The sequence below is a fragment of the Microtus ochrogaster genome, linkage group LG5 (assembly GCF_000317375.1).
Source record: "Microtus ochrogaster isolate Prairie Vole_2 linkage group LG5, MicOch1.0, whole genome shotgun sequence".
NCBI lineage: Eukaryota > Metazoa > Chordata > Mammalia > Rodentia > Cricetidae > Microtus > Microtus ochrogaster.
This window is the reverse complement of record NC_022031.1, coordinates 65,797,280-65,810,555: the sequence shown is the minus strand read 5'-3', so window position 1 is coordinate 65,810,555 and position 13,276 is coordinate 65,797,280. Positions and strand designations below refer to the sequence as shown.

The 13,276-nt window shown below is 36.2% G+C and overlaps 1 protein-coding gene across 1 annotated transcript in view; it reads left to right on the top strand.

Moving 5' to 3' along the window:
• Cnbd1 (cyclic nucleotide binding domain containing 1) overlaps positions 1 to 13,276 on the top strand; it is a 246,200-nt gene that overhangs the window by 136,990 nt on the left and 95,934 nt on the right. Inside the window, exon 5 of the mRNA XM_005362341.2 lies at positions 8,619 to 8,764. Within this exon, the coding sequence (XP_005362398.1) occupies positions 8,619 to 8,764 (146 nt within the window). The remainder of the gene's footprint in view (positions 1 to 8,618; positions 8,765 to 13,276) is intronic.

The following is a 13,276-nucleotide window of genomic DNA, read 5'->3' as shown; positions in this document are numbered from 1 at the left end:
GAAGATCAGGCCTCTGTGCTGGGTGGGCAGGTCGCAAACAAGGCGCCAACCCTGCTCTTTGCAGGCAGGCTATAGAAACAAAAAAAGTGTGATGGGTGAATTTAAAGTGTGTTTTAACTCCCTTGTACATTTCTTGACATTGCTGTTGTAAAACACTCTGACATTATAGCCTATATTTGTAAAAGATTCTTGTGGTTGCTCTTTAGTGTGTGAAAAGGAGTCTCAAAATTTGCAAGTTTTGTTTTGGACCTACAAACATGTAGAGAAATTCTTTGTAACTTGTTCAGTGATCAACAATGTAGAAATGTAGAAAACACACAATCTTATTATTTTTTTCAACTGGGATTCTACAAGAGCTTGGGTTTTAAATTATTTTTATTCCACAAGAAAGTAAAAAAGCAAAACAAACAAACAAACAAACAAAAAAACCTCAGACAACCTTTCCAGGCAACAAAGGAAGACACCTTCGAAGTACTAGTGTAGTTTCTGTAGACAAAGGTTTCTGTTTGCCCTAGTAGTTTAGCTTTTCAGTCCCATAAAAAAACAGATCAAGTCCTACAATAATTATAAACAGGTTGGCCTATTAGCTCAAGCTCCTTATTATCTAGATTTTACAACTTAAATTAACCCATAATTCTTGTTTATATTAGCCATGTGGCTTGGTACCTTTTATCAGTGAGGCATTCTCATCTTACTTCCTCTGCATCTGGGTGATGACTGCAGGCTGAGCCTTTTCTTTTCCCAGAATACTTCTAATCTGGTTGCCCCACCTATACTTCCTGCCACCTGACTACTGGTCAATCAGTATATTATTAAACCAACATAAGTGACAAATCTTTCGAGAGCATTTCCCATAGCACATTAGAATTTCATCATGCACAATAAGGAAAGGTCCAGTAAAAGTGTCTAGGGCAATGTGGCAATGAAGAAATTGCAGACACTGAAGTAACAACAAACACATGTACTTACCCTAATGGAGGGTGCTTCCTCTGCAATGGCTCAGAACTTCAGCTCAGGAGGAGGAGTTTGGCTCAGTAAGTCTTAGTAGCTCTCTATAGGGGGACTGTCAGGATTGAGGAGGAAGCTGTACCTCTTGCTTCTGTACAGTCTGTCAACATCTACAGCTGACTAAAGGAACACTCTGCTAATTCCCTGAGCCTGGCCCAGTGGATTGATCATTTTGCCACTCCCTGAGGTCCAGGACATTTGTTCTTGTCAATAATACATACTCACTCAGAACTTGGTCTGCTCATTACGTATTTATTCACTTGGGACATTTGCTCCACACACAGCAGTCTACTTTTAAATATTAAAAGTAGAGTTTGATTTTTAAAAGACTAAAAAGAGAGTTAAAGTCAATGTCTTCATTTCTGCAACTTCCATCTTTGCAGAGATTGGCAATGAGGGAGCAGTCATGCTGCGCCCCACATCTCCAGTCTGTAAATGACCAAACTACATTTCTGGGGAAGCAGACAGTGTTCAGCATTTGTCCTGTGAATTTGGATGATCAAATAAAATCAATTGTTATTCTGTTCATTCATCCTTGACTGATGAGGAAATTCAAAAGAGAGTCAGAGAGAAAGTGATGTGCTTATTAATGACTAGTGATTCAGGAAAAAGTTTAAGTGAATATTACATCCTAGTAAGAATTTTAAAGTCAATTACTTAAAAGTATGTGAGGATAAAAAGGGGATCCTTGGAGAAAAATGTCATTTTGAGAGACAACCACGTATTTTTTTTTTTTTTTTTTAGTTTTTATGACATTTATTTACTGTGATTTTGTGTGTGTGTGTTTGTGTGTGTGTGTGTGTGTGTGTGTATGTATGTATGTGTGAAAGATGATGTACAGGAGATGATTCTCTTCATTTACCTTTGATTCCTGGGGATTTAAATTATTTCCTTAAGCCTGGTCTTGTTACAGTAGCTCAGGTTATTGAAGCTATGGACTCTCTTTCTGTTTCTGTGGTAACAATGGAAATGTAAACGTTAGTCATTCACTGGAATTTAAGTTAACATATGAAAAGGTAAAGGTATTTCTAGTTCTAGGTGGAAACCCAGTTTTGCCAGCTGCCTAAGAAGAGATGGGAGCAGTGTTTTCCCTTAAATGATATAATGTAATTTTCCTTCCAAATGTCCCTTCTCCATGTAGATGCTGACTTCCACTTTCAGGGGCTACTATGGCACTGGCTTGCTTACTTTTCTGAGTTATCCCCCTTTTGTAATTGCCTGAGTTTGGGACTGATGTAAGGGCAGCTTTAGCTAATAAACTGGACTTGGAGAAATGGGCTGGCCTTTGCTGGAGTGATTACATCTAAATTGCTATATTTAGCTACATCCTCGATGAAATTGTTAAGTTTCAAACCCTGGGATAAAGGACTTGGGTTGCCCATTTAGTATATCAAAGATGGACCTGGCCTCCTGGTTCTCCCAGCATCCCTCAGTCCCTACTTGTTATAGGTAATGACTTGAATACCCACTCCTCTACGCTGACCTCTCCAACTCTGGGGCTGAACTGCCCTTCCCTCAGAGGCTATTCTCTACACAATCCTCTCTCATGAGAAGCATGGCAGTGAGAACAGGAGTGAATAGGAGAAGAGGAGAGGTAAAGGAGGATGCTGTAGGGTATGACTGGAGAGAAGAGATTGGGAGATAGAGTCCTTAAAGGAATAAATGAGGAGGAGTGAAGGAGGGTGGTAGGAGTTAAGAAGAGAGGATTTGAGTTTGGAGAGATGAAGGGAATTGTAAATGGAGGAAGGTGGGTGAATAAGACTCAAGAGTATCAGTTTTAGGATGTTAATGGGCATAAAGGGATTGGTGGAAACAGGGCAGGTGGGTCAGTAGGTTGGGATGTTCTAGAGGATTCTTTGCACAGGGGCTTTTGGAGCAGTAAAATCTAGTATGCTGTGCAGGTTTGATGGAGAGAGAGCTGTGTCCCAAAGGCAGAGAAGACATGGATATAGGTCACTTCAGACAGCAGCTTGCATTTTCCTCCAGTGAAAGTATTAAATTGATAAGAATTTGGAAATCAAAACTACAGAATTCAGGCCAGGTGTGGCCATGGTCTAATTGATATTGAGTCTTATCTTAACAGAGTCACAAGAGAGTAGCCAACCTGACGTTGGCAAGACAGAGGTTTGATTTTAGGTGTAACAAAAAGTTGTGCTTGGCAACAGTCATTTGGACTCATCTAGAGAGGCAGGGGAGAGGGACACATCACACCAAAAAATTGCAGAATCTAGGGATAACTCATAAAATGGGAAGAGAAAAGGCATATAATTTTCATATATGTTTTAGCCAAAATATTATATGTAGAAAGAAACACTTGATACCATGTTAAAAATATAAATAAAACTATAAATTATAATAAAATACTTAAAGTATTACATTTTGTGAATAGGATATTATGTAGCTTACTATAGCTTTCAAGAATATAATGCAGACGTCTCTTATAACTAATATTCTGTTTTAAAATTGAATGCAATCGTTTTATACCTTTGTCTTCATACTATATAAAAATCAGAAGCTGGAAGGACTTATACTTCATAATTCAATTACTTTTTAAGGTGGTAATATTGCATACACAAATAACTTATCCATGACAAAAAAAGAAAATAAATGACAGGCAAAAATTTTATCTCAGGAAGAACTATTGCAAAGTCAGGGTTGCTAGACACTGGGCCACTAAAGCAAGTCTTCACAACAGTGACTTCAACAGTGTCAGTAAGTAGGGGTAAGTGGAGCTAGAGTTAGGGCAATGATGCTGCAGAATTTGTTGGGTTAGACCTGATTATGACAAACTAAAATGTAATTAAAATATATCCTTCATAAACAGTACAAAGATATGATGTGGGCTTCCCCTCTGTATGCTGTGAATATGCTTTATTGCCATTGGTTAATGAATAAAGCTGTTTCAGCCAATGGCTTAGCAGAGCAAAGCCAGGCAGGAAATCTGAACAGAGATATTGAGAGAGAGCAGGCAGAGGAAAGCTGATACCATATAATCCATGAAGAAGAAAGACTTCCTCCAGACCCTTACCAGTAAGCCACATTCTCATGACAATACACAGAGTAATAGAAGTGGGTTAATTTGAGATGGGGTAAGGTAGGGAGTGAGGTGGAGTGTATAAGAGGAAGGGAGGGAACAGGAACTGGGATCGTTATGTAAAATTTAAAAAGATAGCTTGTATTCTTTCAAAGAGAGAGAGAGAGAGAGAGAGAGAGAGAGAGAGAGAGAGAGAGAGAGAGAGAGAGAGGAGAGAGTAGGTGGAATCAAGGAGATAACACATAGCTGCTGAAGGAGAAATATGCCCACTAGACCCTTACCAGTAAGCCACAACATAATGGCGATACACAGATTAATAGAAATGGATTAATTTAAGATGAAGAGTTAGTTAAAAAGAAGCCCGAGCTAATAGGTCAAACAGTGTTGTAATTAATATAGTTTCTATGTGATTATTCAGGCTTGGGCTGCTGGGAAAGGAATGAGCAGCTTCTGCCTACAAATATATTTTTAAAAGAGTAAAATAGCACAGCAAACTACCAAATGACTAAAACCTGAATAATTTATCATCAACCCAGAAAAATACATTACTTTAATTTTAACTTCTCATAGACTTATTTTTAATGTTTTTCCCATTTTTGTTACATTTTTTAAAAAAAAAAATCAATTTTTGCCCTTTACTGAAAAGCTGGGCAGTCTACATCAATCAGCTAATACAGGAAGCTAAACTTTGTGAATCTTTAACATTTATATAGGACAGGCACTATTTATGTTAGACGGTGCGTTATTGTTAATAGATAGTGGAAGGAGTTTTGTTTTTGATTTCTTCTTCATCCTAGTAGATTAAGTTATTAGAAAGATTAAATCAGATTTAGAAAAAAATGCAAAAGCCTCATCTCCTTTATACATCTGAGAAAAATATAAGCAAAATAGTGCTATAATTTAGGAATCTTAAAAAAACCATAATCAATTTTCTATGCATCAGAAATGTTTTCTAAGGTAGTAAGTCTCATGAGCAAGATGTATGAAGAATTAGCTGAGTGCGAAGTCAACAGACTTGTGAAGTTCTATAAAATTTAGGTCCTGTGTGTGCACAGCTGTAGATATGGAGGAAAAAGGGAGGATGTCAACTTAACCATGAGAGGTAAGTTCAGATGATGTTGCCTTATGAGATATTAAAGAGACAGCAGAAGGATAGCTTTCTTCTGTGACTCTTAATGAGCCTCAGAAATGCTTGGACAGAAAAAACTAGCAAGGAAATTTTTTTTGCTTATTTACTTATTTTTTAGTTGTTGTTTTTTTCTTCCCTAAAACTTGGAAAAGATGAGAATATCTATTCTGGCTCTCTTGTTCTGCATTATAATAGACGTCCAATCAAGGAGCATGGATTGGGAGAAAGAAATAGAAATCCACCAGGAAGGAAAATGAAAATTGTCTCTATTTACACATTATATCTTTGGTAGAGAATATCCTAAGCAACCCAGTGAATCAATTTAGATAATAAGCAGACTCAACAAAGTGTAGGACATGATTATACAATCTGTACACTAGCAATGAACACCTTCAAAGACAGGCTATTTTAAACAGCCTACAAAACATAAAGTACTCAGAAGAAATTTAAGAAAAAAAAAATGTAAAATCTGAAAAGTAAAACCTAGGAAATATTGTTGAAAGTAAAAATAAAACTTGAAAATCATAGAAATACTACCCCAATTTTTAGTTTAGTTGAATATAGACTTTTAAAATATGCCCTTATGATTTTCTGAAATTTGTCAATATCTGCAGAAGTATTTCCCTTTTCATTTTTGATTTTTAAAAATTTAAATATATATTAATCTTTATTTTTCTTTCATATATGTGTGTTTTTTCTGCATGTATGTGTGTTTACCACATGTGTTCCTGGTGCCCATGGAGCTGGAAGAGTGTTCAGCTCTCCCGGAACAGGAGATAAAATGATTGTGAGATGTCACTTGGGTGTTGGACCTTCTGGAAGAGCAGCCACCGTTCTTAACTGTCTAGCCATTTTTTCCCTCTTAATTTATTAATTTACATTATCTTTCTTTTGTTTAATTTGTCTAATCTTACCAACATTTCCAAAGAATCAAGTCTTCATTTAATTAATTAACTTGTTTCTATGTCTTTAATTTCACAATGTTTTTGATGATCTCTTCCTGTTTATTTATTCTTTTGTGCTGTTGTGTGTTTCTGTTTGTTTTTTTCCCCAAAGTTTTCAGGTGCATTATTGAGTTACTAGTATAAACTTTGTCAGGTTTCTTGATGTAGGTATTTTGTGCTGTAAACTCTTCTCTTAGGACTTACTTCTTCCTGTCTTGTAGATTTCGGTAAGTCCCATTTTCTCAACATTCATTAGAGAATCTTCCTTTTTGCAGCAGATGACAATTAACATAGAGACCTGCACTGGGCACAGTGCAGAGAATAACAGATTGTGGAGTATTTAGCCATAAATATGGTATCTATATCATACTTGTTGCCCAGGGATAAGGGATCATAACTGAGGAGGGGAGAGAATGAGTGTAAGAACCAGAGTTGATAGATGACTACAAGGAAATCAGTGTTTTTAAAACACACCAAGGTAGTTGCATAGTTGTGACACCATACATAGATGTACTTGTTCAGGAAAGACAAGAATCCCTGTGTATGTGAGACAGAGAAAAAGATACAGATAGAAACAGTGACAAAGAGAGATAGAGCTTGTTGTCATTGTCCTGGGTTCTGGCCTTGAAACTGAGAGCATATCATTTCATAATGTACTGTACTATCTTTTCAGTTTGTAAAATAGAGTCATACTTATGTTTTATCTTCAGAAAGATTATTTGGCGCATAGTACTATAAATGAGACCCTATTTCTATTTATATGTACAGGTATAGCATAGTGCATACACACATATGTGTGCTATAAATATATTTATAATATACGTCACTATTATTTATTTGTGTTATAAGATCTTCATCTCCTTTGATAGATAAGAACATACTTACATACTTAAATGATTTTATATTCACTAGGTGAACATACACATTCTTTCCATGTTCATATAGAACACTTTAAAATCTTGACCACTTAACAAGCCATGCTTCTCTAAATCTGTTCAATTCTTATTGGTCAACGTTAAAATGAAAATTAAACTTAATAGATCTCTAGATGTTACAAGAATTGATTTTTTGGTAGTTCTAGTGTTTTCAAGATTTTTGTCTTTCTCTAGCTACCAACTATCTGCATATAGCCTTTTTTCTAACGCATATTCATTCTTTCACCAAATGAGAACTAAAGGTTTCATTCATGATTACATCTCAAAATTGTGTCTCCTGAGTATACATCCTTCTCTCCATTGAGATCCAGCCTGGGAATTTCTGGTCCACTAACACAAAAGTACTTTTCTTCTGCACAGTGGTGGGACCAGGGAAAGACAACCTATCATTGATAGCCTATTCTCAAAAAATAATAAAATGGAATCACATTGAAGGTACTAAGTATTAGGTCATAAAACAATGCTGTTTCTATTAGTTGATTTATCGATACTGTTGTCCTAATAGTCTTACCAATTTTAAATTTAGATTTTGGATTTTTTTTTTGTCAATGAAGAGGAAGTTCTTGGGGAAAGAATACCTTTTGGCTTCACTATCTGGGAAGTTTTCTCTCATCTCTTATCCCAGTGAACAAATCTAACAAGGATTGGAGAAAGTGTTCTGTTTGAAGGTGTTTGCTATAAAATATGCTATGGTTTCAAAGCTCAATGACTTACAAATGTATCAGGTCATAACACTGGATATTTAGCATTTTAAATCCTCAAATGTATAAAAGTTTCTAAAACCTCCAGCGTCATCTACCTGCTGGTAACCAAAGCCAAGGCTGTGATGCAGACACAGCTTTTAAGGCTGTTTATTTGTCTGCTCACCTTCACTACACTCAGCTTTCCCTGAAGCCCTTCTGGATCAATAACTAAGATGTGAAGCAGAACTTTTCATTAGGCCTTTGCTATAAGGTGAGACACCTTTATTTAACCAAGAAGACTTAATGGACCTTTTATAGCCAAGTATTTTTCATTTTCAACTCTTTCTTGCTAAGTGGGATAAGGGAAGCACTTGTTTTTTTGTAACTGTTCTTCACATTTCTGTCTTACCTTCCACATAGGCTTCAAAATTTGTCCACTTCACTCTGTTAATAACACATTGCTTCAAGTTAGCAATACAAAGCACACTAAATCATTACGAGTTAAATGGAAGTTTCATTTTACCCAAATTTAATAATACATAAGTATTATTAAGGATCACATATAAAAAGTAGGAATTAAAAAAGTCTTATTTAGTTAAACCTAAAAAGTCTTTATTTTTAATAAATGAAAGCAGTCTTTAATTGTAATTAAGTTTCTACTGAACTTTAAATATCATGGAACATTTTAATATTAGAAAGAGAGAGGATGTTGAAAATTGATTAATAAAACCAAATGTAGTTTACTTATAGTTCTTTTGAAACAATACTAAATAAAAATAAAGAATTGGAAATTGAAAGCTTCCAATACATTAGTTTCTTTTTTTATTTTACTTCTCTCTCTCTTTTCGCTGTAAATTTATAATCTCTCTTTTATTCTTTTCTAAGGCCAGTTCACAGAACAATCCATGAACAGAACATTGTGTGGAGGATGCTGAAGAAAATTCCACTATTATCCTCTCAACTCAGTGACGAACAACTGAAAATCCTGAGTAGAAATGTCGTTTCTGAAACCTGGACCAAAGGCAGCACAGGTATGTTGAATTATGTTGTGTGGAGAAATAACAGGCTAACTACAAGATAGACCAATTATATTTTTCTTTATTATAAGGGGCAAACTCACGAAACAAAAACAAAAAGTTCAAACTTAGCTATGTAGCGAGAAAAACACACAGAGAGAATGAACCCTGGGCTACCCAGTGTTTTTCTCCAGCTACCCAAAAGGTTATGCCCTAACTTGGTCCCACCCCTTAAAGCAGGTTCATTGGCTGACAGCGATTCCCCGTCACAGGTACTTGACCAATGGTGCATCTAGCAGAATGGAATACATACACCTCTGTCAAGGTGGCCATTGTTAAAAGCTTATAATCTCACTTGGCAAGCTAAATTGCACTGTTTGGATAAGTCAACTTTCAAGTAATGCTGTTTAAGTAAGATCTCACTCTTTAGTAAGATTTATAGCCTACGATTCTGCACTTGCACGTTCAATAAATATCCAAATTCCTCATTGTACCCCCTGAGAAACAATGGGCTTAGCTTCCTATACTGGTTTATAAGGTCTGGGATAGAGCCTAAATTATATTTTCAATATTCTATTGATGACAACAGTGAGTAATAAAAATTTAGTGGCAACCTAGTGCTGTCTTTCAGAGTTGAGTACTCAATGGTCAAAGTGCTTGCTTTCCTGGTCCAGATAATGCTCTAGGTACTGGGAAGGACTTAATAGACATAATGTTTATCTTTAGTCTGTTTACAACAGATATAGGGCTACTTATGTAGAAATTTATGCATTTGAATCTCTGACAGGACGGTATGCAAGACACATTCTTTGTGTAATGAAAATTCCTCTTCTATTCCTTATTAAAACAAAACGGTAGGTATTCCTGTTTGCAGGTGAGGATCCCTAAAACATAAACAAATAATGCAGAGGCATAATGCTTGTAAATAAGTTTTCAACACCCTTCAGTCCAATTCTGAAAATTCTGAACTTGCCCTCTGTGCTTGCCACTGTTTATGGAAAGTAATTGATCAGGCACCAGGCATTTAAAACTGCATTGGAATCTTGGCGACTCATGACTTTTGAAAAGATTTACATATTTTGAGAATTTTTGCCCCAATGCTTCTCTATCATAATTGGTTCAATTAATTAGAGCCAAACGATAGAAAATAAATCAAAGAGTTTCGCCATGATTAAAATGATTTTAAACAGGGTTAAAAAAAAACCCAAATGTTCAATATTGGTTTGCTATTAACTTGAGGATAGTAATTAAAAATTACTTTGTTTTATAAGTGCTGAAAATGTATTTCTAATGGCATAAAGTATTGGAACACCTAAGTGCCCTTCAATGAAAGATTGATTATTATCAGTTCAATGAAACTGTAGGCACTGACTTAAAAGAATGTACACAGGTGTGTGTGTGTGTGTGTATACACCTACAGGTGTGTGTGTGTGTATATACACCTATATGTGTATACAAAAGGTATTACATAAGAGTATAGCCAGGCAAACTTACAAATACCTACAAAAGTATAAATATATAAATATGCATTATATATATTTAAAAATATAAGTGGATCCAGAATGATATTTTAATTTTGTTTATCCAGGGTAGTTGACATTTTTTCTTTTTTCTTTGTTTTTAACATGCATTGATATTTTGCCTTCGTGTATGTTTGTGAGAAGATGTCAGAAATCCTGGAACTAGAGTTACAGACAGTTACGTGCTGGGAATTGAACCCAGGTCCTCTGGGAGAGCAGCCAGTGCTTTTAACTGCTGAGCCATCTCACCAGCCCCAGAATGATATTTTAAATATACATACACCTAAAATTTTTTATTGCTTTAGTGGAGAGAAAAAGAATTTGAAACAACTGTGCTTTAGTTTGGGTATGACTTGAATTTTTCAAGACGCTCTACAGTGATTGAAGCTTGTTCTAACCTTGGATTAATGAATGGTGTTGGGAGGTGTTAGAACCTTTGGGAAGTGGGTTCTTCTGGATGATTCTTTTAAATGGCTTATAAATAGATATGTGTCATCACTCACACACACACACACATATATATATATATATAATCTTTATATCTATTTTTTAATTCATTTTACATAACAACCACAGTTCCCCCTTCTATCTTTCCTCCCTTCCCCTTCCCCATCCACTCCTCAGAGAGAGTAAGACTTCCTATGGGTCACCAACAAATACTCACAGGTCAAGTTGAGGAAGGACCAAGTCCCCTGCCCCCTGCATCAAGACTGAACAAGGTATCCTGCTATAGGGAATGAGCTCCAAAAAGCCAGTTTATGAACCAGGTATAAATCCTGGTCACACTTCCTGGGACCTCACAAACAGACCAAGCAACACAACTGTCACCCACTTTCATAGGGCCTGTTTGGTTCCCAGCTCTCATAGCAGAGTCCATGAGCTCCCATGAAATTGGGAGAGCCAACTCTGTCGGTTTCCCCATCATGATCTTTTTTTTATTATTTTTATTGAGCTATATATTTTTCTCCACTCTACTTCCTTCCTCCTTTCTCTCTGTATATCCTCTCTCATCACCTCTGTGCTTTAATTTACCAAATTTACTCAAGATATCTTGTCTTTTTCTCTTTTCCTTACATATGGATCTATGAATGTCTTTCAAGGTCCTTTTTGTTGTCTAGGATCTCTGGGGTTGTGGACTCTAGTATGGTTTTCTTTGCTTTATGTACTACAAGCCATTTATGAGTGAGCACATATTATGTTTGTCTTTCCAGGTCTGGGTTACCTCACTCAATATGATGTCTTCTGAATCCGTCCATTTGCCTGCAAATTTCAAGATGCCTTTGCTTTTTTTACCACTACGTAGTACTCCATTGTGCAAATGTACCATAATTTCTACACCCATTCTTCAGTTGAGGGGCATCTAGGCTGTTTTCATATTCCAGCTATTATGAGTAATACTGCTATGAAAATAGTTGTGCACATATCTATGTGGTATGATTGAGCATTCTTTGGGTATATATCCAAAAGTGGTATTGCTGGATTCTGAGTTATATTCTTTCCTAATTTTCTGAGAAATTTCCACACTGATTTCCAAAGTGGCTGCACAAATTTTAATTACCACTAGCAATGAAGGAGTGTTCCTCTTACCCCAAATGCTCTCCAGCATAAGTTGTTATCGGTGTTTGTGATCTTGACAGTTGTGACAGGTGTAAGATGGAATCTCCGTGTTCTTTTGATTTGCATTCTTCTGATAACTAAGGATGTTGGGCATTTCCTTAAGTATCTTCCAGCCATTTGAGATTTGTCTGTTGAGAATTCTCTGTTTAGGTCTGTACCCAATTTTTCTTGGATTTTTTAATGTGAAGTTTCTTGAGATCTTTGTATATTTGGAGATCAGTCCTCTTCTGATTTATATTAGAGAAGATCTTTTCCCATTCTTTAGGCCACTGATTTCCTTGTTATTAATGTCATTTTCTTTCAAGAAGTTTCTCAGTTTCAGGAGGTCCTATTTATTAATTGTTTCTCTCAGTGAACAATGTTCAACTTTATATGGAAAAGCAAAACAAACAAACAAAAAACCAGGATAACCAAAGTAATCCTGTGCAATAAAGGAACTTTTGAAGGAATCACAATCCCTGACTTCAAACTCTACTATAGAACTACAGTAATGGAAGCAGCCTGGTATTGGCATAAGAAAAGACTAGTGGAATTGAATTGAAGACACTGATATCAATTCATAAACCTACAAACACCTGATTTTTGACAAAGAAGCTGAAAGTATAAATTGGAAAAAAGAAGCATATTCAATAAATGGTGCTGGCATAACTGACTATGAACAAGTAGAAAAATGAAAATTGGTCTACATCTATTGCCATGCACAAAACTTAAGTCCAAATGGATCGCAGACCTCAACACAAAACCAACCACACTGAACCTCATAGAAGAGAAAGTAAGAGTACACTTGAATGCATTGGCACAGAAGACCACTTCCTAAATATAAACCCAATAGCCCAGACACTGAGAACAACAATTAACAAATGGGACCCCCCCCCATCATGGTCTTGACCTTCCTTCCTCATATATTTTCTCCTCCCTCTCTTTAACTGAATCCTAGATTCTCTGCTGGGTGTTTGGTTGTGGATTTCTGCATCTGCTTCCATCAGTTACTGGATAAAGGTTCTATGACAATTAGGATATTCACCAGTCTGATTGCAGGAGAATGCTAGGTCAGGCACCCTCTCCACTATCGCTAGAATTCTTAGCTGGGATCATCCTTCTGGATCCCTGGGAATTTCCCTCCCACCAGGTTTTTCCCTAACACCATAATGGCTCCCTTTATCAAAATAGCTTCATTTCTCTTCCTCTTTGTCTCTTCCCAAACTCAACTATCCTATTCCCTTATGTTCTCATTTCCCATTCTCTCCCCTCTTTCTTGTAGGAGATTATGATATTAGTAGCAAGTCCGGTTGACCTTCCCCTCTTTTCTCTTGTTGGATATTTGATTGATGACTCATGCAACAGTGTATCCCCAAAATACTTTTTTTTTTTCAAGACAGGGTTTCTCTGT